We start from the raw sequence: 26,427 nt of genomic DNA, 5'->3' as shown, positions 1-26,427 counted from the left end.
GTATTGTTGGAATTGTCATTATTACAAATACAAAAAAATAAAAAACCTGTCAGATTAATCGGTATCGGCTTTTTTTGGTCCTCCAATAATAGGTATCGGTGTTGAAAAATCATAAAGAAACACCAATATATAGTGTCTTAATAGGGTGTTGGGCCACCAGGAACCAGAACAACTTCAATTACACCTCAGGACATTATCCACACGTGTTACGAGACATTCCATAATTTGGTGTTTTGTTGGTGGTAGAAAATGCCATCACAGGTGCCACTCCAGAATCTCCCATAAACGTTCAATTGGGTAGATCGAGTAGAATACTACGAAGCAAGCTACAGTAGATCAACTTAGACTTTTATAAAGCTAGCCAGCTTCAGTTTCACATTCCACGTCATGCTTCAGCTGTACTACGACAGTGGATGTTGCTTGTCCGCCTGCCGCGAACTCAAGCAGGCTTGAAACTGCGAGTGCATGTTGCACATGGCTAGTCCAACACTAAACTCTTCATTGAGACTAGGCTGAAGCAAATCCATGCCACATTTTCAATTGTGCTGGAATCAAAATGAAAGAAAAGTTATTTAGCAAATTCAGCAGTCTATAGTGTTAATAGGGCTGTTACGGTGACCATATTACCTCCACACTGGCAGTCACGAGTCATGACCGCAGTCAAATTCCACGTGACTTGATTCACGGAAAGTAGGTTTCTCTAAAACTGCACTCCGATGCTGCTGATGGTCATTAGTAGCCTACCAAACTTGCCAAAGGCCAGTCGCTAATAGCCTGGTTCTCAGCATACTATAGTCCCTCTAATCACACTGACATAAATGTGATTGAAAATCAAATTTAACACTTCACGAGAGCCACGATTTTAGTGGAATGGGATCACCTGTTGCTCAGCGAAAGCCAGCTCCTGATCGCTGGTTGATGCATAGAATTATATACGTTTCCTATAAGGCCATGTAAGCGCAACATTTCTATAGGCTATGCAAGGTGCATACTGATGACGTCTTTTCCCCCGTTCCGACAGGTGCATAATGCCCCATTCTAAATCAAAACTTAATTTAACATATACTAAATAATATATGTCAAGACAAGATAAAACTGAGAATAGTCTGATGTGTGAGAATATTATCACTTGTCCACACGTGTTACGACCCAGCGTTTGCAATTTAGGTCAAGAAACAGCATATGATAATTTTTTCCCCCACAGACATTTTCTAATTATAGTCACATGCATCATGTAGCCTGTTTTGATAAGGTTTGTATCACAACTAAAGTGGCCGATAGTGCTAAGCGATTAACCAAGATATTGGCTATTTTTAGTTTTTTTAAAAGTAATTGACCGATGTCGGTGCAATTATTTGAATTCCATAATCGTTGCGTATTTTTTCCTGAGAGCTCGATGTGTCGTTTCTGTAGAGATAAATCAGATCAAGTCTGAAGTGTGCAATGTGGTAGGGAGGTGTAGTTTCCAACAGGCCAATATTCAACATGGTTAATTACCATGTTATCTGCACTAAAACTACAGTCGTCCGCGAACGAATTGGAAGGTGAACCTTGGGGGCCGGTTCGCATATCAGAAGAGCCGAATCCATTTATAAAAAAAAATAAAAAAAATAAAGATATGAATAATCAAAAGATTTAAATTAATAGAATTAACTTATTCAAAGATTGAAAAAAGCAACAAAAAAATATAGGCCTAAATGCTCAAGCGCACACTCATTCATTCTGACTGTCTGGTCAGACTAACAGCCTCACCTGTTGTTCCTGTCAATCAGACATGCAGTGTCAACCAATCAACCAAAGATGCGTGAGGGAGGGCCGAGCCAACTCACAGTCAAATCAAATCAAAATGTATGTCACGTGCGTGTGTGTGTAAGTAAAGAAATAAAACAGTAAAAAGACATTTAAAAATAACGGTAGCAAGGCTATATACAACCAGCTGTTAGTCAGGCTTATTGAGGTAGTATGCACATGTAGGTATCGTTAAAGTGACTATGCATATATGATGAACAGAGAGTAGCAGAAGAGTAAAAAGAGGGGTTGGCAGGTGGTGGGACACAATGCAGATAGCCCGGTTAGCCAATGTGCGGGAGCACTGGTTGGTCGGGCCAATTTATGCACATGAATGTATAGTTAAAGTGACTATGCATATAAGATAAACAGAGAGTAGCAGCAACGTAGAAGAGGGCTTGGGAGGGGGCACACAACGCAAATAGTCCAGGTAACCATTTGGTTACCCGTTCAGGTGTCTTATGGTTTGGGGGTAAAAACTGTGCAGAAGCCTTTTGTCCTAGACTTGGCACTCCGGTACCGTTTGCCATGCGGTAGTAGAGAGAAAAGTCTATGCCTGGGGTGGCTGGGGTCTTCAGCAATTTTTAGGGCCTTCCTCTGACACCACCTGGTGTAGAGGTCCTGGATGGCAGGCAGCTTTGCCCCAGTGCTGTACTACTACAGTTGTTGACGTGGACGTGGACACCAAGGAATTTGAAGCTCTAAACCTGCTCCACTACAGCCCCGTCGATGAGAATGGGGACGTGCTCGGTGCTCCTTTACCTGTAGTCTTTAGTCTTGGTTACGTTGAGGTTCTTATTCTGGCACCACCCGGCCAGGTCTCTGACCTCCTCCCTATAGTCTGTCTCATCTTTGTAGGTGATCAGGCCTACCTCTGTTGTGGAGTCAGCAAACTTAATGGTGTTGGAGTCGTGCCTGGCCATGCAGTCGTGGTAGAACAGGGAGTACAGGAGGGGACTGAGCCCTGGGGGGCTCCAGTGTTGAGGATCAGCGCGGCAGATATGTTGCTACCTACCCTCACCACCTGGGGATGGCCTGTCATGAAGTCCAGGATCCAGTTGCAGAGGGAGGTGTTTAGTCCCAGGATCCTTAGCTTGGTGATGAGCTTTGAGGGTAATATGGTGTTGAACGCTGAGCTGTAGTCAATGAACAGCATTCTCACATAGGTGTTCCTTTTGTCCAGGTGGGAAAGGGCAGTGTGGAGTGCAATAGAGGATGCATCATCTGTGGATCTGTTTGGGCGGTATGCAAATTGTAGTGGGTCTAGGGTTTCTGGGATAATGGTGTTGATGTGAGCCATTACCAGCCTTTCAAAGCACTTCATGGCTACGGACGTGAGTGCTACGGGTCTGTAGTCATTTAGGAAGGTTGCGTTTGTGTTCTTGGGCACAGGGACTATGGTGGTCTGCTTGAAACATGTAGGTATTACACATGGTCAGGTTGAAAATGTCAGTGAAGACACTTGCCAGTTGGTCCGGGCATGCTCTGAGTACACATCCAGGTAATCCATCTGGCCCCGCGGCCTTGTGAATGTTGACCTGTTTAAAGGTCTTGCTTACTTACATTGGCTATGGAGAGCGTGATCACACAGTCGTCCAGAACAGCTGGTGCTCTCATGCATACTTCAGTGTTGCTTGCCTCGAAGCGAGCATAAAAAAAAGGCATTTAGCTCGTCTGGTAGGCTCACAACACTGGGCAGCTCTAAATAGTTTGCAAGCCCTGCCACATCCAACAAGCGTCAGAGCCGGGGCACTAGCATTCAATCTTAGTCCTGTATTGATGGTTTGTCTGAGGGTATAGCGGGATTTATTGTAAGCGTCCGGATAAGTGTCCCGCTCCTTGAAAGCAGCAGCCTTTAGCTCGGTGCAATGTTGCCTGTAATGCATGGCTACTGGTTGGGATATGTACATACGGTCACTGTGGGGACAACGTCGTCGATGCACTTATTTATGAAGCCGGTGACTGAGGTGGTATACTCCTCAATTTACCCAACGAGATTTCAGATAATTCCGGGTAATTCTCCTGCGATTGACAGACCAAATTCCTCCAGCAGGGTCCTGTCACTGGACAGGTCCAAGAGGGAGTCCTGTAGCTCCGATGACAGGTAGCTGCCAGTGGTGATGGCAATGAATGGTTGTCGGATCCAGACGTTTTTGTGCGTCTCCTCTTGAAAGTACCTCCAGAAATGTCCAATAAGTCCTCGGAGGTGATGAGCTATCCTTGCCTTTGTGGCATCATCCAGGTGCAGTTCATTTTCCTCAAGCTCATGGAGTCCAGTGAACGATCTCCACACTCCCCTCATACTGCCCAGTGCGTCAGCTTCTTCACACAAACCCCTCAACTTTGTCGGGCTTATGACAATGTTGGTATTTGGGCCTTGTAGTGTCATGTTAAGTCCATTAATTCTATCAATTAATTCTGCAAAGTAGGCTAGGTTTGACAGTCATTTAGGATCCGTCAGGCATTCTGCATATCCAGTATATCCAGCATATCATGGGGCTTGCCTTTATGAAGTTCACTATTTTTATTACCGTTTGAAGCACGCTACCAAGCCCATTATCAAGGGCCTTGGAAGAAAGATCTTCCCTGTGTATAACATAATGAGTGAATACTACGTGTGGTGCAATGGCTTGTACCTTTGCCTTCAGACCCTTATGTTAAACCATCATAGAACCAGCCCTATCTCAGCACACATCTCCTAACATACCCCCTTGTCAAGCATTTTTTCATCAAGCCAGTTGAATATATCCTGTCCAGTGCATGTCCCCTCAGGTGCACTGCAAATTAACACATCTTCATGTAGTTGCCCGTCATAGCAGTATGTGATGATACGAGAAGCTGAGCTGCATGCAATATACAGTATCAGTCAAAAGTTTGTACACATAATTGTTTTATTTTTTACTATTTTTCTACACTGAAATAACACATATGGAATCATGTAGTAACCACAAGTATTAAACAAATCAAATATATTTTGATATGAGATTCTTCCAAGTAGCCACCCTTTGCCTTGATGACAGCTTTGCACTGCATTCTCTCAACCAGCTTCATGAGGTAGTCACCTGGAATGCATTTCAATTAACAGGTGTGCCTTATTAGTTAAAGTTAATTTGGCTCAAATGCATTATGAAAGAAATTACACAATCAGTTGTGTTGTGACAAGGTATGGGTGGTATTCAGAAAAGCCCTATTTGGTAAAAGACCAAGTCCATATTATGGCAAGAACAGCTCAAATAAGCAAAGAGAAACAAAAGTCCATAATTTCTTAAAGACATTTAGGTCAGTCAATCATGACAATTTCAACAAGTTTTAAAGTTTCTTCAAGAGCAGTCGCAAAAATCATCCAGCGCTATGATGAAACTGGCTCTCATGAGGACCGCCACAGGAAAGGACGACCCAGAGTTAACTCTGCTGCAGGGGATAAGTTGATTAGAGTTAACAGCACCTCAGATAGCAGCCCAAATAAATCCTTCAGAGATCAAGTAAAAGACATTTCAAAATCAACTGTTCAGAGGAGACTGTGTGAATCAGGTCTTCATGGTCAAATTGCTGCAAAGAAACCACTGCTAAAGGACACCAATAATAAGAAGAGACTTGCTTGGACCAAGAAACACAAGCAACAGACATTAGACCGGTGGAAATCTGTCCTTTGTCTGATGAGTCTATATTTGAGATTTTTGGTTCCAACTGCTGAGTCTTTGTGACACGCAGAGTAGATGAACGGATGACCTCCGTATGTGTGGTTCCCACCATGAAGCGCGGAGGTGGTGGTGTGATTGCTGGTGACACAGTCAGTGATTTATTTAGAATTAAAGACACACTTAATCAGCATGGCTACCACAGCATTCTTCAGCGATACGCCATCCCATCTGGTTTGCGCTTACTGGGAACTATCATTTGTTTTTCGATTGTACAATGACCCAACCACCTACTGGCTGTGTAAGGGTTATTTGACCAAGGAGGAGAGTGATGGAGTGCTGCATCAGATGACCTGGCCTCCACAATCATCTGACCTCAACCCAATGGAGATTGTTTGGGATGAGTTGGACGGCAAAGTGGAAAGAAAAGCAGCCAACATGAAACTGGTTGAGAGAATGCCAAGCTGTCATCAAGGCAAAGGGTGGCTACTTTGAAGAATCTAAAATTAATTCGGATTTGTTTAACACTTTTGGTTGCTACATGATCCCATATGTATTATTCCATAGTTTTGATGTCTTCACTATTATTCTACAATGTAGAAAATAGTAAAAACAAAGAAAAACCCATGAATGAGTAGGTGTCCACACTTTTGACTGGTACTTTTATAAATCACTGTGTGTTTAGTACCTGCTTTTGGCCAAGAAAATCTTGGTCTTTGTGAAGGAAAAAAATCCACAGGTTTATCGGTGTGCGTTGTGTGTATCACACCAAGACACACACTGTAAATGCCTCTTCAGTTTCACTGGCTTCAAACTGTAGTTTGCTAGCACATCCACAGCACATTGTGGATGTGGATCCCCATCGACCATGACACGTGAAACCATACTGAATGTAATAGTCTTGATAATTCTGTAGCTTTGCTGAATTTGAGGGTCACTTATCCTTGCACTTCTTTCCCACTGGCATTAGGGTCTCTCCCACCAGCGTCATTATCAGATGGCGGTTCATCAGTTGTAGATTCACCCTCATTATTGGTTGGATTGTCTTTATTTTTGTTAATCAGCCAACGGTCCATATTTAGCTAAATTGTGTCGGAGACTCTGAGAACAGGGTAACTAGTTCGAAAATTTGCGCCAATTTGGGGAGGTGGTCAACGAGTTCAAAAAATATTGACTGCCCCCCACTATTAAATCAGCTTTTAAACTATGCCCATAGATGCAAAAAAGGAAAATGACTAGTTCAGCGATTTTTTGTTGTGGTTGCATTTGTTAATCTCTTTACCCCACAGTTCAGGAACCACTGGTGTGTGTCATGGAAAAAGCTGGTGTTCTTAACGTTTTGTATACTCGGTAAAAATAAAACAAATACATTTCAGTATTAGCCATCATAGGTAAGATTGATCTTACCCAGGGTCAGGTATCTGGTCTTAAGTGATGGTTGGATATTGGTGGCAGCTTTACCTTTCTTGACTTTGGGAACGGTGCCGTCTGGACAGCTGCAGGAAGTAGTGCTCTCGTTGCTGGTGACGACCACCTCCACACAGCCGACATGACCCTCCACCTCTGGGCTTCCACAGGCCTTGCAGCCTCTTCTCTCCACAGACTCTAATGAAGCCTGTATGGGGGAGCATAGTATGTCAGAACAGTATTATATTATTGTTAATGGGATGACCACAGGAAGGGGTGGCAGTAGGGCTGTCCCAGACAAAAACAATCTTGGTCGACCGAGTCATCTGTTCTTTCGACTAATTGATTGGTCTATATTTTGTAACATGTATTTTTCCATATATAGACACACCCCACGTTTTAATAAAATCAACTATATGCAGGCTACTGAGCTTGTCTGATCATTTTTAATCACAGTGCTTAAAAGGCAAATTAGAGGGAGCCAGAGATTAATATCGCCTAATCAGAAGAAAAAAAACCTGGGCCCAGATTCACAAAACCTTCTTAAAGGCAATTTCTTCTTTACTGTAGACTTAAGTTATGCAAAGTTGCTATTCCTCAAAAAGGTTCTTAGACATTCTCTTGCGCTATTTCTTATGTTTCTCCTTAAGCAAAAAGTTAAGAAATGTGATTCTTGAAAATAAACTTATTGGAAATGTTGTTAATTCCAAGATAGCTAAACCCTTTGTCTTAAATACAGGGCAGTGAGAGAAAAAGTTCATGAAGGCAATTGAACAGGTTTAATTCACTCAAACTTCTTCTGAAAGTTTCAGTATTGATTATTTTAAATCCAAGAACATGTTTTAGAACAGTAATCTCAGTAAGAAATATGCTAACATGATTGCCATTGCTAGCTACCTAAAACAGTTGCCTAGCTTGTTATATAGTTGATCATTTTTAAGATGATATTTGAGAAGTTCGTAAGAAAATCATTCAATCTTAAAATATTGTTGGGGAATTGAACTGACTATGTTATGAACTTCCTATTTTTTTTCTTCTTAAACAACCTTACGTTTTTGCGCAAGAAGTGTTTTGTGAATTAGTGCCCTGTTCCCGACCTTCTGCCTTTATGCTCCAGAAGTGTCTGGTAATTCGGCGACACCAGAGGCCTTTTCCATTTGGACTGCCAATTCATCGTACCATTTCTACTGATTTGCAGGCCAGTTATGTTTTTCATATGCACATTTTCGTGAACAGTTTAATTTAATATGTACAATCAAGTCATCATATCTCAAAGTCAATGTCATGTGCAGGTAGAAAATATAAAGTATAAAAATCACATTGGCTACGCATGGCCTGTCTGTAAGGAACTTGAACATTTTTATCAACTGTAAACTTGGTCCTGCAAACTTACAACATAGTATAAAATATTCTGGGCCTTCAGTTTCCAGTGCCAGTGAGCTCCTGACAGACACAGCTGGAGGCTATTTGCGCAAGGGATAGGAAGTAATTAGGTAGGAGTATTTTATGACGTTTCCACCAGATTAGAGCACCACTTTCCCCCCCCTTTCATAATGAGTGGTTATGAAAAGGAGAGAGCTGGAAAGATTTTTCAAATAGGTACGTTGAGGGACTCTTGTCATTCTCAATGGATGTAAAAAGACTTTGTTTACTTGCCGTTTGAGGCAAATAAATTGTTAGTGAGTTAAGACAAATCAGAAAACACCATCAGATCCCCAGACAGGCACATTTAAAGGCTTACATTTGCACGCAGGCCAGGTTGCCTAGGCCTATTTTATGGGTAATCAGGTGCGTTTCTCACAAGTGTAGCATAGGTTATGCACTCCGCAAACAACGTGTACACTCCAATAATGACAACGATATGACTAATAGTAATTTGAATGTATTAACAGTTTTCTGTTTCTGACAGTAACCAAACAAAACGTAAATGAGAAATGATTGGAATTAACGGTAAATGTAGGCCTACTACTGGTGTGGCATCCCCGGGCCTACGCAATGGTTTAGTCCAGGCGTCAAGTGCCATAACAAAAAGAACACGTGACTGCTCGGACAATTAAAAAATATATATATTTGTCGATTAAAAGCCTATCGACCCCCCAAAAAGTAAAAAATAAAACATAACTTTAAAAAAAGAAAATATTTAACTAGGCAAGTCAGTTTAGAACAAATTATTTACAATGACGGCCTACCACAGCCAAACCTGGACGACGCTGGGCCAATTGTGCGCCACCCTATGGGACTCCCAATCACAGACGGATGTGATACAGCCAGGATTTGAACCAGTGACTGTAGTGGCACCAGTTGCACTGAGATGCAGTGCCTTAGACCGCTGCGCCACTCAGGAGCAAATAAATAAATAAAAATATACAAATCGACCAGTCGACTAAATCTGCTCAGTCCTAAGTGGCAGTGTTATGGGCAGGGAGAGTTATGGACTTACAAACACTGTATGACCATTTGAAAGCCATTAGTTGCTATTTAAACCTATGGATGCCAAACACTGAGTGTGTGAATAATAAAAAGGTCACAAATAGAATGTTTTAGTAATCTGGTAATAACATGGTTAGCTTGATAATGAAGAGCCTGGATAAGGTTCACCACAGAATGCGGAACAAGTATGCCGGACAAGGGCATGTGGGGACAGTTTCCTAAAACAGACTCACTGGTATTTCCCTGTTGTCATACTGCCTTATAGTACTCCTGTCATGTGTATGAGTGGAGAAAAATATTACCTCATCCAGACTCTTCTCCTTGCCGTCGGACATGTTGAAGCCGCACTTGTTTTTTCGTCTGTTCTTCTTCTTCTGCCTCTTCTTCTCCTGCTTCAGCTCCTTGGCCCTCTCCTCCTCCGACAGCTCTTCACACAGCTGCTCCAGACGACTGATGCCTTGCACCTTCTCCACCGCCATCTGGGGAAATGGGTGTTAACAGGTTGTTAGTGAAAATTAGTTGTAAAAAAAAAATGTTGAATGTTGACTCAATACACATACAGTGAGGGAAAAAGTATTTGATCCCCTGCTGATTTTGTATGTTTGCCCACTGACAAAGAAATATAATTTTAAATGGTAGGTTTACTTGAACAGTGAGACAGAATAACAACAAAAAAATCCCAAAACATAGCAATTTATAACATTTTTGACTTGCATTTTAATGAGGGAAATAAGTATTTGACCCCCTCTTTATCAGAAAGATTTCGGTCTCCCAGGTGTCTTTTATAAAAGGTAACGAGCTGAGATTAGGAGCACTCTTAATGAGAGTGCTCCTAATCTCAGTTTGTTACATGTATAAAAGACACCTGTCCACAGAAGCAATCAATCAGATTCCAAACTCTCCACCATGGCCAAAACCAAAGAGCTCTCCAAGGATGTCAGGGACAAGATTGTAGACATACACAAGGCTGGAATGGGCTACAAGACCATCGCCAAGCAGCTTGGTGAGAAGGTGACAACAGTTGGTGCGATTATTCGCAAATGGAAGAAACACAAAAGAACTGTCAATCTCCCTCTGCCTGGGACTCCATGCAAGATCTCACCTCGTGGAATTGCAATGATCATGAGAACGGTGAGGAATCAGCTCAGAACTACACGGGAGGATCTTGGCAATGATCTCAAGGCAGCTGGGACCAGAGTCACCATGAAAACAATTGGTAACACACTACTAGGACACACACTAGGACTGAAATCCTGCAGCGCCCGCAAGATCCCCCTGCTCAAGAAAGCACATATACATGCCCGTCTGAAGTTTACCAATGAACATCTGAATGATTCAGAGGACAACTGGGTGAAAGTGTTGTGGTCAGATGAGACCAAAACGGAGCTCTTTGGCATCAACTCAACTCGCCGTGTTTGGAGGAGGAGGAATGCTGCCTATGACCCCAAGAATACCATCCCCACCGTCAAACATGGAGGTGGAAACATTTGGGGGTGTTTTTCTGCTAAGGGGACATGACAACTTCACCGCATCAAAGGGACAATGGACAGGGCCATGTACCGTCAAATCTTGGGTGAGAACCTCCTTCCCTCAGCCAGGGCATTGAAAATGGGTCGTGGATGGGTATTTCAGCATGACAATGACCCAAAACACACGGCCAAGGCAACAAAGGAGTGGCTCAAGAAGAAGAACATTAAGGTCCTGGAGTGGCCTAGCCAGTCTCCAGACCTTAATCCCATAGAAAATCTGTGGAGGGAGCTGAAGGTTCGAGTTGCCAAACGTCAGCCTCGAAACCTTAATGACTTGGAGAAGATCTGCAAAGAGCAGTGGGACAAAATCCCTCCTGAGATGTATGCAAACCTGGTGGCCAACTACAAGAAACATCTGACCTCCGATTGCCAACAAGGGTTTTGCCACCATGTACTAAGTCATGTTTTGCAGAGGGGTCAAATACTTATTTCCCTCATTAAAATGCAAATCAATTTATAACATTTTTGACATGCGTTTTTCTGGATTTTTTTGTTGTTATTCTGTCTCTCACTGTTCAAATAAACCTACCATTAAAATTCTAGACTGATAATTTCTTTGTCATTGGGCAAACGTACAAAATCAGCATAGAATCAAATACTTTTTCCCTTACTGTAGCGCCTTCAGAAAGTATTCATACCACTTTACTTATTCAACATTATGTTGCGTTAAACTGAATTCAAAAATATATTAAAAACACACAATACCCCATAATGAAAATGAACACGTCAATAAATTAGCTAAAATTTCTTAATGGATTTTTTCCCTTCTTTTTCCCACACAAGTATTCACACCCTTGAATCAATACGTTAGAGTCACAGTTGGCAGCGATTACTACTGTGAGTCTATCTGGTTAAGTTTAAGAGCTTTGTACACCTGGATTGTACAATATTTGCCCATTATTATTTTCAGAATTCCACTTCTGTCAAATTGGATGTTGATGATTCCTAGACAATCATTTAAGCAGATTTAAGTCAAAACTCGGCCAGTCACAAACATTCACTGTATTCTTGGGTAAGTAATTACAGTGAAGATTTGGTATTGCGTTCTAGGTTATTATCCTGCTGAAAGGTGAATTCATCTCCCAGTGTCTGGTGGAAAGCAGACTGAACCGGGTTTACCTCTAAGATTTTGCCTGTGCTTAGCTCCATTCCTTTTCTATCCTGAAAAACACCTCAGTCCTAAATGATTATAAGCATACCTATAACATACTGCAGCCACCACTATGCTTGAAAAAATGGAAAGTGGGACTCTAATGTGTAGTATTGGATTTGCCCCAAACATAACACTTTGCATTCAGGACAAAAGGTTTGTTGCTTTGTCACATTTTGCAGTATTACTTTAGTGTCTTGTTGAAAACAGGATGAATGTTTTGGAATATTATTATGATTTATTTTTACTTTATTCTGTACAGGCTTACTTTACACTCTGTAAATGAATTAGTATTGTGGAGTAACTAAACTCACTGTCAACTGTGTTTATTTTCAGCAATCTTCACGTGTAAATATTTGTATGAACACAAGATTCAACAACTGAGACAAACTGTACAAGCTCCACAGACATGTGACTAACAGAAATGGAATAATGCGTCCCTGAGATGTTCAGTGAGATGTTACCCCACTCTTCTACCAACACACCTGCAAGTTCCCAGACATTTCTGTGGGGAATGAACCTAGCCCTCACCCTCCAATCCAACAGGTCCCAGACGTGCTCAATGCGATTGAGATCTGGGCTCGTCGCTGGCCATGCAAGTTCACTGAACACTGACATTCCTGTCTTGCAGGAAAATCACACACAGAATGGGCAGTATGGGTCATGTCAGGATGAACCAGCAGGAACGGTACCACATGAGGGAGGTCTTCCCTGTAGCGCACAACGTTCAGATTGCCTGCAATGACAACAAGCTCAGTTTGATGATGCTGTGACACACCACCCCAGATCATGACGGACCACCTCCAAATCGATCCCGCTCCAGAGTACAGACCTCGGTGTAACGCTCATTCCTTCAACGATAAACGCAAATCCGACCATCACCCCTGGTGAGACGAAACCGCGACTCGTCAGTGAAGAGCACTTTTTGCCAGTCCTGTCTGGTCCAGTGAATGTGGGTTTGTGCCCATAGGCGACGGTGTTGCCGGTGATGTAAGGCAGGTCCTCACCAGACAACAGGCCTACAAGCCCTCAGTCCAGCCTCTCTCAGCCTATTGCGGACAGCCTGAGCACTGATGGAGGGATTGTGTGTTCCTGGTGTAACTCGGCAGTTGTTGTTGACATCCTGTACCTGTCCCACAGGTGTGATGTTCGGATGTACCGATCCTGTGCAGGTGTTACACGTGGTCTGCCACTGCGAGGACGATCAGCTGTCTGTCCTGTCTTAGGCGTCTCACAGTACATTGTAATTTATTGCCCTGGCCACATCTGCAGTCCTCATGCATCCTTGCAGCATGCCTAAGGCACGTTCACGCAGATGAGCAGGGACCCTGGGCATCTTTCTTTTGGTGTTTTTCAGAGTCTGTAGAAAGGCCTCTTTAGTTAGTGTCCTAAGTATTCATAACTGTGACCTTAATTGCCTACCGTCTGTAAGCTGTTAGTGTCTTAACGACCGTTCCACAGCTGCATTTTCACAAATTGTTTATGGTTCATTGAACAAGCATGGGAAACAGTGTTTAAACCCTTACAATGAAGATCTGTGAAGTTATTTGGATTTTTACTAATTATCTTTGAAAGACAGGGTCCTGAAAAGGGGACGTTACTTTTTTACAATGTTGAGCCATCCTCATTTCTCCTATCACAGCCATTAAATTCTACCTGGTTTTAAAAATCACCATTGGCCTCAGATAATCTTTACCATCGTGTCACTGAGTTGTTGTAATTCTGCAGCATATGTACATTATCCCAGGGTTGTTGGCAGTCACAATGTAAGTAACCTTATTTATGTCCCTCTAACTCCCTTGGGTGCCTCTGTCGATCATGCCTGGGAGGAATTCTCACTATCAGTATAAGCAATTTGGCACTACGCCCAGAAAATTGTTTTGAGAACCCGAAAAGGGTGTCTCAATTTCAAGGTCTCAGCTTGGAGAGAAGAAGCCTCGTGAGGAATTAGCCTGTCACATGCATGAACCAAACGTTAATGATGAATTAATAAGCTAAATCATGTAAATATAATCTAATCTGTCAGGAGCTCTGCTGCTTACACAGACGTGTATTACTTGGTGCATTAAGTTTGTTGGAACCTCTCCAGCATGCTGATAATAAAGAATGACTCATTTAAGATTGACTTCTGGTGTCCCTGGTGGTCATTTCCATGACAAAAAGGCAAACTCCACTCCATCATTCATTGAATCAGATGGCTCATTCATCAAAGCCCACTGATATTGCAAACTACTTTACAGATTTTTTCATTGGCAAGATAAGCAAACTTAGGGATGACATGCCAGCAACAAACGGTGACACTACACATCCAAGTCTATCTGACAAAATTATAAAAGAAGCATTGTACTTTTGAATTTCGTAAAGTAAGTGTGGAAGAGGTGAAGAAATGATTGTGGTCTATCAACAATGACAAGCCACAAGGGTCTGACAATCTAGATAGAAAATTACTAATGTTAATAGCAGATGATATTGCCACATCTTCAATTTAAGCCTACTAGAAAGTGTGTGCCCTCAGGCCTGGAGGGAAGCTAAAGTCATTCCTCTACCCAAGAATAGTAAAGCCCACTTTACTGGCTCAAATAGCCGACCAATCAGCCTGATACCAACCCATAGTAAACTTCTGGAAAAAATAGTTTGACCAGATACAATGCTATTTCACAGAAAACAAATTGACAGACTTTCAGCATGCTTATAGGGAAGGACATTCAACATGCACAGCACTTACACAAATGGCTTTGATTGGCTGAGAGAAATAGATGATTGTGGGGGCTGTCTTGTTAGACTTCAGTGCGGCTTTCGACATTATTGATCAGTCCGTTATGGCTTTACACCCCTTGCTAGATTGTGGATAAAGAGTTAACTGTCTAACAGAACAGAGGGTGTTCTTTTATGAAAGCCTCTCCAACATAATCTAGGTAGAAGCAGGAATTTCACAGGGCAGCTGTCTAGGCCCCTTACATTTTTCAATCTTTATTAATGACATGGCTGAGTAAAGCCAGCATATATACACATATATGTAGGTGAATGACAACACTTCAGATACAACAGCGAGTGAAGTTACTGCAACATTTAACAAAGAGCTGCAGTCAGTTTCAGAATGGGTGGCACGGAATAAATCTGTCCTGATAAATAAAAAAATAAATGGGGGGGGGGGGGGAATCCTTCACTAAACCTCAACTAAATCTGGTAATGAATAATGTGGAAATTGAGCAAGTTGATGTGACTAAACTGCTTAGAGTAACCCTGTATTGTAAACTGTCATGGTCAAAACATGTTGCTGCAACAGTAGCTAAGATGGGGAGAAGTCTGTCCATAATGAAGTGCTGCTCTGCCTTAACATTATCAACAAGACAGGTCCTACAGGCCCTAGTTTTGTTGCACCTGGACTACTTTTCAGTCGTGTAGTCAGGTGCCACAAAGATGGAGTTAGGAAAATAACAATTGGCTCAGAACAGGGTAGCACGGCTGGCCCTTAAATGTACATGGAGAGCCAACATTAATATGCATGTCAATCTTCCATGGCTCAAATAAGAGGACAGATTGACTTCATCAATACTTGTTTTTGTAAGTATTGACATGTTGAAGGCAGTAGCTGTCTGTTTAAACTACTATCACACAACTCGGACACCCACGCATATCCCCCAGTCCAGAGCAGACTTTGAGAGGCACACATTACTACATAGAGCAATGACTACATGGAACTCTATATTCCACATCAGGTCATGATACAAGCAGTAGAATCAGATTTTTTTTTGACTGATAAAAATACACCTTATGGAACAGCGGGACCTGTGAAGAGATATACACAACACATGGATTTTGTATTGTAGATATGTGGTAGTAGAGTAGTGGCCTGAGGGCACACACTTCATGTTGTGAAAAGTTATGAAATGTAATATTTATTGTATATAAGTGCCTTAATGTTTCTGGACCCCAGTTTCTGGACCCCAGGAAGAGAAGCTGCTAATGGGGATCCACCAACAAATGTCTGATACATGTCACTTCAACTTGTTATCATGTCATGCAGCTGGCAGTGTATAACAAACCTCAGCAAGGTTGTTGGTGTTATTTTTAGTATGTTATTGGGTGGAAAAAATATATAATTTGATCATAAAAAACTAAAATAAATAAACAAACCTCAAAGCTTTTGCGTAGAGCGTCAATGCCAAGGTAGAAGAGCATCTGCCAGGTTTGCTCCTCTGCCCTCAGCTTCAGCCAGATTCTGTGCAGCCGCTCGTACAGGTGGATGCCCAGGCAGGTCAGCACTTCCTCTTGAGCAATGTCAATGGTCTTAGCGTGCCGCTCTCTACGTCTAAGAACAGACGGCAGGAGTTTTGTGAAAATTAGCATTTTACTTATAAACTCAGAAAAAAAACAAACGTCCCTTTTCAGGACCCTGTCTTTCAAAGATAATTCGTAAAAATACAAATAACTTCACAGATCTTCATTGTAAAGGGTTTAAACACTGTTTCCCATGCTTGTTCAATGAACCATAAACAATTAATGAACATGCAGCAGTGGAACGGTCATTAAGTTTCCTGAATTTCCACCTAACTGACATGCCCAAAGTAAACTGCCTGTTACTCAGGCCCAGAAGCCAGGATATGCATATAACTGGTAGCATTGGACAGAAAAGACTTTGAAATTTCTAAAACTGTTCAAATAAATGTCTGAGACTAACAGAATTGATATGGCAGGCGAAAATCCAATCAGATTTGTTTGAGCTCCCAAGCTCTTATAATGGGAACCTATTGTTTTTATGTAAATCCATCTCCCAGATAGCAATTCCTATTGGCTTCCACAAGATGACAGTTTTTATTCAAGGTTTCAGGCTCGTTTTTTGAGAAACTAACAAGTATTTGGTGTTTTGGTGAGAAGAACAGATCAGTGTTTCTGTGTGTGAGGGAGAGGGCGCCCGCATACTAATTTTCCTTTCCTATTGAACATACTACTTTCCGTATGAAATATTACAGCTCATTTACATTTGAGTACCTGAGGATTAAATAGAAACGTTGTTTGACTTATTTGGACGAAGTTTAGCGATAGCTTTTTGGACTCCTTTGATTACTGAAATCGATGGCACCAATTAAACTGACTTTTTGGGATATAAAGAAGGATTTTATCTAACAAAACGACCAGTCATGTTGTAGCTGGGACCCTTGTGATTGCAAACAGAGGAAGACCTTCAAAAAAGTGATTTATTTAAAATTGATATTTGTGATTTTATGAAGCCTGTGCTGGTTGAAAAATATGTTGTGGGGTGCCGTCCTCAGACAATGGTATGCTTTCGCCGTAAAGCCTTTTTAAAATCAGACAACGCAGTTAGACTAACAATAATTTTAAATGATATAAGATACTGTATGTTCAAGAATGTTTAATACTACGATTATGTATTTTAATTGCGCGCCCTCCAATTTCAACGGATGTTGTTGACTGGTGTCCCGCTATCCCTATTAGGACACTAACAGCTTACAGACGGTAGGCAATTAAGGTCACAGTTATGAAAACTTAGGAAACTAAAGAGGCCTTTCTATGGACTCTGAAAAACACCAAAAGAAAGATGCCAAGGGTCCCTGCTCCTCTGCGTGAACGTGTCTTAGGCATGCTGCAAGGAGGCATGAGGACTGCAGATGTGCTGTGAGACGCCTAAGACAGAGCTACAGGGAGACAGGACGGAGAGCTGATCGTCCTCGCAGTGGCAGACCACGTGTAACACCTGCACAGGATCGGTACACACCCGAACATCACACCTGCGGGACAGGTACAGGATGGCAACAACTGCACGAGTCACACCAGGAACGCACAATCCCTCCATCGGTGGAACGCACAATCCCTCCATCAAACTGTCCGCAATAAGCTGAGAGAGGCTGGACTGAGGGCTTGTAGGCCTGTTGTAAGGCAGGTCCTTACCAGACATGACCGGCAACGTCATTGCCTACGGACACAAACCCACCGTTGCTGGACCAGACAAGTGCTCTTCACTGACGAGTTGCGGTTTCGTCTCACCAGGGGTGATGGTCGTATTCGCGTTTATCGTAGAAGGAATGAGCGTTACACCGGGGCCTGTACTCTGGAGTGGGATCGATTTGAAGGTGGAGGGTCCGTCATGGTCTGGGGCAGTTTGTCACAGCATCATCGGACTGAGCTTGTCGTCATTGAAGGCAATCTCCACGCTGTGCGTTAGAGGGAAGACATCCTCTTCCCTCATGTGGTACCCTTCCTGTAGGCTCATCCTGACATGACCCTCCAGCATGACAAGGCCAACTGCCATCCTGCTCGTTCTGTGCATGATTTCCTGCAAGACAGGAATGTCAGTGTTCTGCCATGGCCAGTGAAGAGCCCGGATCTCAATCCCATTGAGCATGTCTGGGACCTGTTGGATCGTAGGTTCCCAGAAATGTCCGGGAACTTGCAGCTTCGTTGTTGGAAGAGTGGGGTAACATCTCACAGCAAGAACTGGCAAATCTGGTGCAGTCCATGAGGAGGAGATGCAGTACTGCAGTACTTAATGCAGCTGGTGGCCACACCAGATACTGACGGTTACTTTTGATTTTAACCCCATCCCCCTTTGTTCAGGGACACAATATTCCATTTCTGTTAGTCACATGTCTGTGGAATTTGTTCAGTTTATGTCTCAGTTGTTGAATCTTTTGTTCATACAGATATTTACACGTTAAGTCAGAAAATAAACGCAATTGACAGGGAGGACGTTTCTTTTTTTGCTGACTTTATATGGTCTTTAACAAGCAAACAAAAAGGTAATGGAAACTGGAACTACAACTAAGCTAGTATATCAGAAGGATACGGGCATATTTTATCATACTTTACTACATGTTTATAGAACATAAGAAAAAGTAGCAGTTTACATACTCATAACCTCCGGTGAACTCTGGCTCGGCCCGGCCCAGGAGGTGGGCGATGAAGTCCGTCTCGCAGCAGACATGGACGTGGCGCTCGTGGGGGCAGCAGCGGATACCCTCGTACAAGGCAGCGCAGTAGCCCTTCTCTTTAGTGGAGTCCAGCTCCCCTACCAGGATGTTGTATGCTCTCAATGACTTGTTCTTGCAGTCAGTACAGAACCTGAAAGGAAGAGGGAAGGAACAAAAAGAAAACACCGTAGTAGTAGTAAAATATATTTTCACAGTCTAAGTTACAATAAGGTGTTATTACATAAGTAACATTACTCTAACTAACCTGTGTTTGCGCAAGTATGTTTCCAGAGTTTCCAGGAGGCAGGCACTGTCAATAAGAACGACCTCATCCCTGCACTCCTGAGACATGCGCTCCCACACCTCCATCCAGCTTCCCCTGTGAGCAGCAAACCACCCATAACTACTTCAGACTGGCGCTAACTAGCTAGCATTCACAAATGTCACTTAAACTCTTAACGAACAAGCTGTTTGCTTTGCTGCATACCTGCTGGGGGACTGAAAAGGGCCAAAGTGAAAAGCGACGTTACATCTGCGGTCTCTCTTGGCTCTTCCATCTTTGTCTTTCTCTAAACCTAGCCCTTTGTCTACGCTCCCTTCTCCTCTAAAGATTCATAGAGACATCTCAAAGACACTTCAATACTGTACATCACAAAATACTCCTACTACAGCTTCAAATTGCCTAGTCTGACCAATAGGTGGATATACAGCTTACATTTAAATTGACCAGAAATGAAAGAACAGGCTTCACAACTTATTCCTCTAGAATTGTATCGTCATAAACAATATTGCAATTAAGTCCAATACAGCAGTTACAGTGCATTCGGAAAGTATTCAGACCCCTTCAGTTTCTTTGCTAATGTATATAAAAACTGAAATATCACATTTACACAAGTATTCAGACCCTTTACTCAGTACTTTGTTGAAGCACCTTTGGTAACGATTACAGCCTCTCGGTCTTCTTGGGTTGAAGTCCGGCCACTCAAGGACATTCAGACTTGTCCCGAAGCCAATCCTGCGTTGTCTTGGCTGTGTGCTTAAAGTCGTTGTCCTGTTGGAAGGTGTCGCCCCCAGTCTGAGCTCTCTGGAGCAAGTTTTCATCAAGGATCTCTATGTAATTGACTCAGTTCATCTTTGCCTCGATCCTGACTAGGTTCCCAGTCCCTCCCGCTGAAAAACATCCTCACAGCATGATGCTGCCACCACCATGCTTCACTGTAGGGATGGTACCAGATTTCCTATTGATGTGGCGCATGGCATACAGGCCAAAGAGTTCAATCTTGATTTCGTCAGACCAGCAAATCTTGTTTCTCATGGTCAGAGTCCTTTAGGTGCCTTTTGGCAAACTCCAAGCAGGCTGTTATGTGCCTTTTACTGAGGAGTGCCTTCCGTCTAGCCACTCAACCATAAAGGCCTGATGGGAGGAACTTCCAGCACTCCACAGAGAAACTCTGGAGCTCTGCCAAAGTGACCACCAAGTTCTTGGTGCACTGACCAAGGACCCTGGTTGCTCAGTTTGACCGGGCGGCCAGCTCTAGGAAGAGTCTTGGTGGTTCCATATTTCCTCCATTTAAGAATGAAGGCCACTGTGTCCTTGGGGACATTCAATTGCTGTAGAAATGTTTTGTTTACCCGTCCCCAGATCTGTGTGCCTCTACACAGTCCTGTCTCGGAGCTCTACGGACAATTCCTTCGACCCCATTTCTTGTTTTTTGCTCTAACATGCACTGTCAACTGTGGGACCTTATATAGACAGGTGTGTGTGCGCCTTTCCAAATCATGTCCAATCAATTCAAGTTGATCCAATCAAGTTGCAGAAACATCAAGGATGATCAATGGAAACAGGATGCATCAGAGCTAATTTTCAAGTCCGATATAGCAAAGGGTCTGAATACTTATGTAAATAAGTTGTTCTTTTTCTAATAAATGTAAAAAATATATATATATATATATTTCCGCATCAATATTGTGTGTAGATTGATGAAGATTTTTTTTTATTTAATCCATTTTAGAGTAAGTCTGTAACCTAACTAAATGTGGAAAAAGTGAAGGGGTCTGAATACTTTCCAAATGCACTGTAGATAGATGATAAATAGTGCCAGTTAATGTGACTCACCCCAGTGGCTTAGGTTTGTGTGTGTCTAAGGAGTGCAACTGGCAGCGTTTATTCTTTTTGCTTTTTGGAATGGCGTCGATCATGTCATTCAACTTTGACCTACAAAGAAAACATTTATTTCTGGCACATTTACTAATACTGTAGTAGTTGTAAGAATATTTTGAAGATAACTACACAACGCAGAGGACTAAAAGTCAATAGAATATTAATGATGAATGGAAAGTGGTTTCTGTAACAGGGGATTAATGATCAATGGGTTAGAGACATGGGAGGAATTTGTCTATACAGTGGGGAGAACAAGTATTTGAAACACTGCCAATTTTGCAGGTTTTCCTACTGAAACAAAAATCCAGAAAATCAAATTGTATGATTTTTAAGTAAATCATTTGCATTTTATTGCTTGACATAAGTATTTGATCACCTACCAACCAGTAAGAATCCCGGCACTCACAGACCTGTTAGTCTTTCTTTAAGAAGCCCTCCTGTTCTCCACTCATTACCTGTATTAACTGCACCTGTTTGAATTTGTTACCTGTATAAAAGACACCTGTCCACACACTCAATCAAACAGACTCCAACCTCTCCACAATGGCCAAGACCAGACAGCTGTGTAAGGGCATCAGGGATAAAATTGTAGACCTTCACAAGGCTGGGATGGGCTACAGGACAATAGGCAAGCAGCTTGGTGAGAAGTCAATATCTGTTGGCGCAATGATTAGAAAATGGAAGAAGTTCAAGATGACGGTCAATCACCCTCAGTCTGGGGCTCCATGCACAATCTCACCCCGTGGGGCATCAATGATCATGAGGAAGGTGAGGGATCAGCCCAGAACTACACGGCAGGATCTGGTCAATGACCTGAAGAGAGCTGGGACCAGAGTCTCAAAGAAAACCATTAGTAACACACTACACCGTCATGGATTAAAATCCTGCAGCGCACGCAAGGTCCCCCTGCTCAAGCCAGCGCATGTCCAGGCCCGTCTGAAGTTTGCCAATGACCATCTGGATGATCCAGAGGAGGAATGGGAGAAGGTCATGTGGTCTGATGAGACAAAAATAGAGCTTTTTGGTCTAAACTCCACTCGCCGTGTTTGGAGGAAGAAGAAGGATGAGTACAACCCCAAGAACACCATCCCAACCATGAAGCATGGAGGTGGAAACATCATTCTTTGGGGGATGCTTTTCTGCAAAGGGGACAGGACGACTGTATGACAACAACCCGAAACACACAGCCAGGGCAACTAAGGAGTGGCTCCGTAAGAAGCATCTCAAGGTCCTGGAGTGGCCTAGCCAGTCTCTAGACCTGAACCCAATAGAACATCTTTGGAGGGAGCTGAAAGTCCGTATTGCCCAGCGACAGCCCCAAAACCTGAAGGATCTGGAGAAGGTCTGTATGGAGGAGTGGGCCAAAATACCTGCTGCAGTGTGTGCTTTGAATAAACCTATTCTTCTTTGAATAAACCTATTCTTCCCCCCCAATTTGCTTTGGGGTCTGTGTTATTGAAGAGTAACATCAACTTCTAACACTTGGTGTCGTGACCAACAAGAAAAGAAAACTCAACTGTGTTGATCCAGGGAAAAGAAATAGGGCTGAACCCACGGGATTCAAATCTTAATCTTCTGATTGACTGCTAACAGATTGTTGAGTGAGTCTAGACCAATATCATTTAAAAATAGCCAAAATCAGTGCATGCAATGAATGATACCCATCTGTTATGTATAAGGTTCGAGTCCTTTGTTTGCTCTGTTACAGGTTTGTTATCTCTCTATTATAGGGGTTCAATTCCATTTTGTGAAACCTTGTTGCAAAGGAGTTGCTCATTTTTACACGTGTGGGTAATGTAAGCCTTGAACAAGCTTTTGAAGATAAAACCTGTTATGGGTAAGCAGGCCCTACAGAGACAATATGTGTTCTATAGAAAGGAGGTTTGAGTCCTCAAGGTTTTTTCATTTCAAATATAGATTTATTATACAACTTTTGAAGTTAATGGCATTACATTAAGTGAGAAAACCACTCTGGAAAAGGGCTGAACAACTCCTCTGGATGTGAGCATGATAAATATTTTAAAATCACTGTCTAGTGATATGAATAACCATTTCAAAGCAGAGAAGTGTAGGCAAGTGATAAATAAATATTCTGTCATTGTTGACAAAGATGGAATCTGTCTGATGGACAAAACTTGGATGAAAAAATACAGAGAATGTCTAACTCGTTGACAAAAACAAGATGGTCTTTATCTGTATTAAAAGAAGTAAGAGGGATGAGAAATTATGTCTTGATAACCGTGATCGGACATTGCAGAAAGATAAAGATAGTTTGAGAGCTCTTAGTGAACTGACAAAAACCTTTAAAGGACAAATTCAACAACTACAGGAAAGGGTTGTAAAAACAGACTTGGCCCCAACATGTGGACCCTTTGTTCCCTCCATCTATCCTCACACTGAGTTGCGCAAGGCAGATAAGGTTTCACCATCTGGTCAGCACTACCTGGCTTTGAGTCAACAGATACTGACAGCGGTGATGAACGATGTCTTAGACCAACCAGAACACAGGCTGCAAAAAGGTAGTAAAGACAAACCTCCAGTGACAGTGATCACATAAATAATCTCCAAAACAGTTGGATGAATGGTCAAACACTTTGAAACATCCACAAGACGTGGGTATGAAGACATGGGACCATTTGAAGCGTTATAAGAAACTCTACAATCAACATCCTTATGATGGGTTACAGTTACTAGCCTTTGTTTTGAACCACCGTGAACATGATGTACTTGAAGAAAAGGTTTATAGAGCTGTGGGTGGTGAAGAGCAAGATGTGGCCGATGGATGGAGAGCCATACATGTTTTCCTTAAGGGCCTTACCAATGCAACCACCAACTGGGGAGAGAGAACCAAACGTGTTCAAAAACCGAAAAGAACCATTTGTTGAATATGAAGAAAGGTTTAGAGCAGAAGTGGTTAGACAGTGGGTGACCCGATATAGAAGAAGCACTCAATTCCTCTAAAAATGAGGGGAGGATGGATGGGGCCATGTATCGCGAGATCAGCTGATGCAATCCAAACATGATGATTTGCGAAATCACACATGATGATTTACAACTATGGACTGGGAGAGAAAATTACGGCGACATCGTCGACAGGCTGTCAGGTTCGGAGTGAAACCAAAAACTACACTCATTCAGCAGAAGAGAAACCTGGTGTGTCATTATTGCGGGATTTCTGGTCACTGGCAACAAGACGGTCGGAAAAGAAAACGTGTTCTTATGAGGAATGACCAGGGAAAGCAGGGTCCGTCTCAGGGAAACCGGATTAAAACAGTGAGAGAGAGGCAGGTCCTCACCAGACATCACCAGCAACAACGTCGCCTATGGGCACAAACCCACCATCGCTGGACCGGACAAGACTGGCAAAAAGTGCTCTTCACCGACGAGTTGCGGTTTTTTTCTCTCACCATGGGTGATGGTCGGATTCACGTTTATCGTCGAAGGAATGAGCGTTACACCGAGGACTGTACTCTGGAGCGGGATCGATTTGGAGGTGGAGGGTCCGTCATGGTCTGGGGTGGTGTGTCACAGCATCATCGGACTCAGCCTCTTTGTTCAGGGACACATTATTCCATTTCTGTTAGTCACGTCTGTGGAACATGTTCAGTTTATGTCTCAGTTGTTGAATCTTATGTTCATACAAATATTTACACGTTAACTGTGTTTATTTTCAGCAAACTTGACAGTGAGGACATGGCTTTTTTTTGCTGAGTTTATATGTCCAGATATGAAACAGACAACCATTATCAATTCATATTGGTCCAATGAAGATTGATGCAAGGGTGTGGATAGGCTCATTTGAACAACCAATTTTAGGCCTTGATGTTATTATGCAATTTGACCCTACACTGAACATTTCTGAAGGGAAGGTGACGGGGCAGGGCTCTACAGTTCAGAACCGTCCTATTTGGACTACAAATAAACATGTGTGAAACTTTGGATATGGAACCAGTGTGGTTGACAGGTGTTGGCCCACATTGCACAAAACAATATCCAAATTAGCAAGAAAACTACAGATGCTACTATAGTAGTGAATGTAGATTCTGCAGAACAGTGGTTTATACTCTTGACAATCAATCGAGCTGCACAGGTCACAGCTGCTCATTGGAACAAATGGTCGACGGTGTTGGAGGCTCCGCACATGATACAACGTGGCACACCATGTAATCTAGCGACTCTGATGCTTCCTCCAGATACATTACTTGAACACGACTGCTGCGAGTTGGTTTTGGATCAGCTCTCTGAGATGGGTTTATTAAGAGTCATCCATGGGAAAAGCCTGAGTTTATCTTACACACAGATGGTTCAAGCATTGTGGAGGGGGGTGTGAAGAAGGCAGGCTGGGCAGTTACTACAACGGACAATGTGATAGTGACAGGTGGTGGAATTGGAGGCTTTGACAGAAACATGCAAACAGGCTGAAGGAAAACTAATATCTACACAGACTCAATGTATGCTTCTGGTGTTTTCCATATTTAAAAAAAATCATGACATCACTGGGAGCTCCTGCGAAGAATGGACCACAGGTGATGGCTCTACTGAATGCTCTCCAGTTACCGGTAACAGTTACAATTTTGAAAATGAAAGCACACGGGAAAAATCGATGATTTGTCCTATTTGATTAAACCTATTCTCCCCAATTTGCTTTGGGGTCTGTGTTATTGAAGAGGAAATCAACTGCTGACACAGTGTTGCACAGTATACTGAAACTTCTGTACTTTCTTTCAATACCAGAATCTGATAAATGGTTCGGTACTCAAAATGTATCGGCTACTGATCGAGAGTCTGTCTGTCAGCGCAGCCTATGTCCCCTTATAGCGCGAGAGCACTGTGCCTGCTCCATTTACTCATTGTTAGCTCTAGCCTGTCCTGAGGAACCATTTGCACTCACTAGGAGTCTGGGCTGTATCACAATTTATGCTGCAAAGTTAACACACTTGAATAATGCAAAACACCTCAAGTCTCCCCAATCATGCCTCAAACTGTGTGTTTGTGAATGACGTCATGGTTCTTAAAAGAGACAGCAAACACTTATCAAAGAAGAGATTGCGTCTTACATGCAAATGGTGACCAGAACACAAAAAATAAATCCCAAATGCAAGGGAAACAGACGGTTTTCATCTGTAGCCCCTTGAAATCAGCCAAAACAAGCACACACACACACACACACACACACACACACACACACACACATTGAATATGCATTCACCTGTATTATAAATAGGCCTTGGCTACATTGTGATTTACCCAGTTCATCGATAGACCAGAGATTTACAGAGCAAAGTATTCAGACCCCTTCACCTTTTCCACATTTTGTTACGTTACAGACAGATTCTAAAATTGATTAAATTGTTTTTGTCCATCAATCTTTTCACAACACCTCAAAATGACAAAG

General features: G+C 42.5%; 1 protein-coding gene across 7 annotated transcripts in view; it reads right to left on the bottom strand.

Annotated features, from left to right (window-relative positions):
- The window catches only part of LOC109893039 (gametogenetin-binding protein 2), a 41,908-nt gene that overhangs the window by 4,825 nt on the left and 10,656 nt on the right, over nt 1-26,427 (bottom strand). For 3 of the 7 annotated variants that reach the window (XM_020486033.2, XM_020486034.2, XM_020486035.2), the window contains exons 5-11: nt 20,988-21,086; nt 19,359-19,475; nt 19,137-19,250; nt 18,813-19,022; nt 16,080-16,254; nt 9,566-9,742; nt 6,888-7,041 (exon numbers count right to left, since the gene is read on the bottom strand). In XM_020486033.2, the coding sequence (XP_020341622.1) occupies nt 6,888-7,041; nt 9,566-9,742; nt 16,080-16,254; nt 18,813-19,022; nt 19,137-19,250; nt 19,359-19,475; nt 20,988-21,086 (1,046 nt within the window). The remainder of the gene's footprint in view (nt 1-6,887; nt 7,042-9,565; nt 9,743-16,079; nt 16,255-18,812; nt 19,023-19,136; nt 19,251-19,358; nt 19,476-20,987; nt 21,087-26,427) is intronic. The other 4 variants (XM_020486036.2, XM_031827016.1, XM_020486037.2 and 1 more) reach the window with 2 other exon arrangements.

The sequence above is a fragment of the Oncorhynchus kisutch genome, linkage group LG6, assembly GCF_002021735.2.
Source record: "Oncorhynchus kisutch isolate 150728-3 linkage group LG6, Okis_V2, whole genome shotgun sequence".
NCBI lineage: Eukaryota > Metazoa > Chordata > Actinopteri > Salmoniformes > Salmonidae > Oncorhynchus > Oncorhynchus kisutch.
Note: the sequence above shows the minus strand (reverse complement) of the source record. Positions and strands in the feature narration are given on the sequence as shown.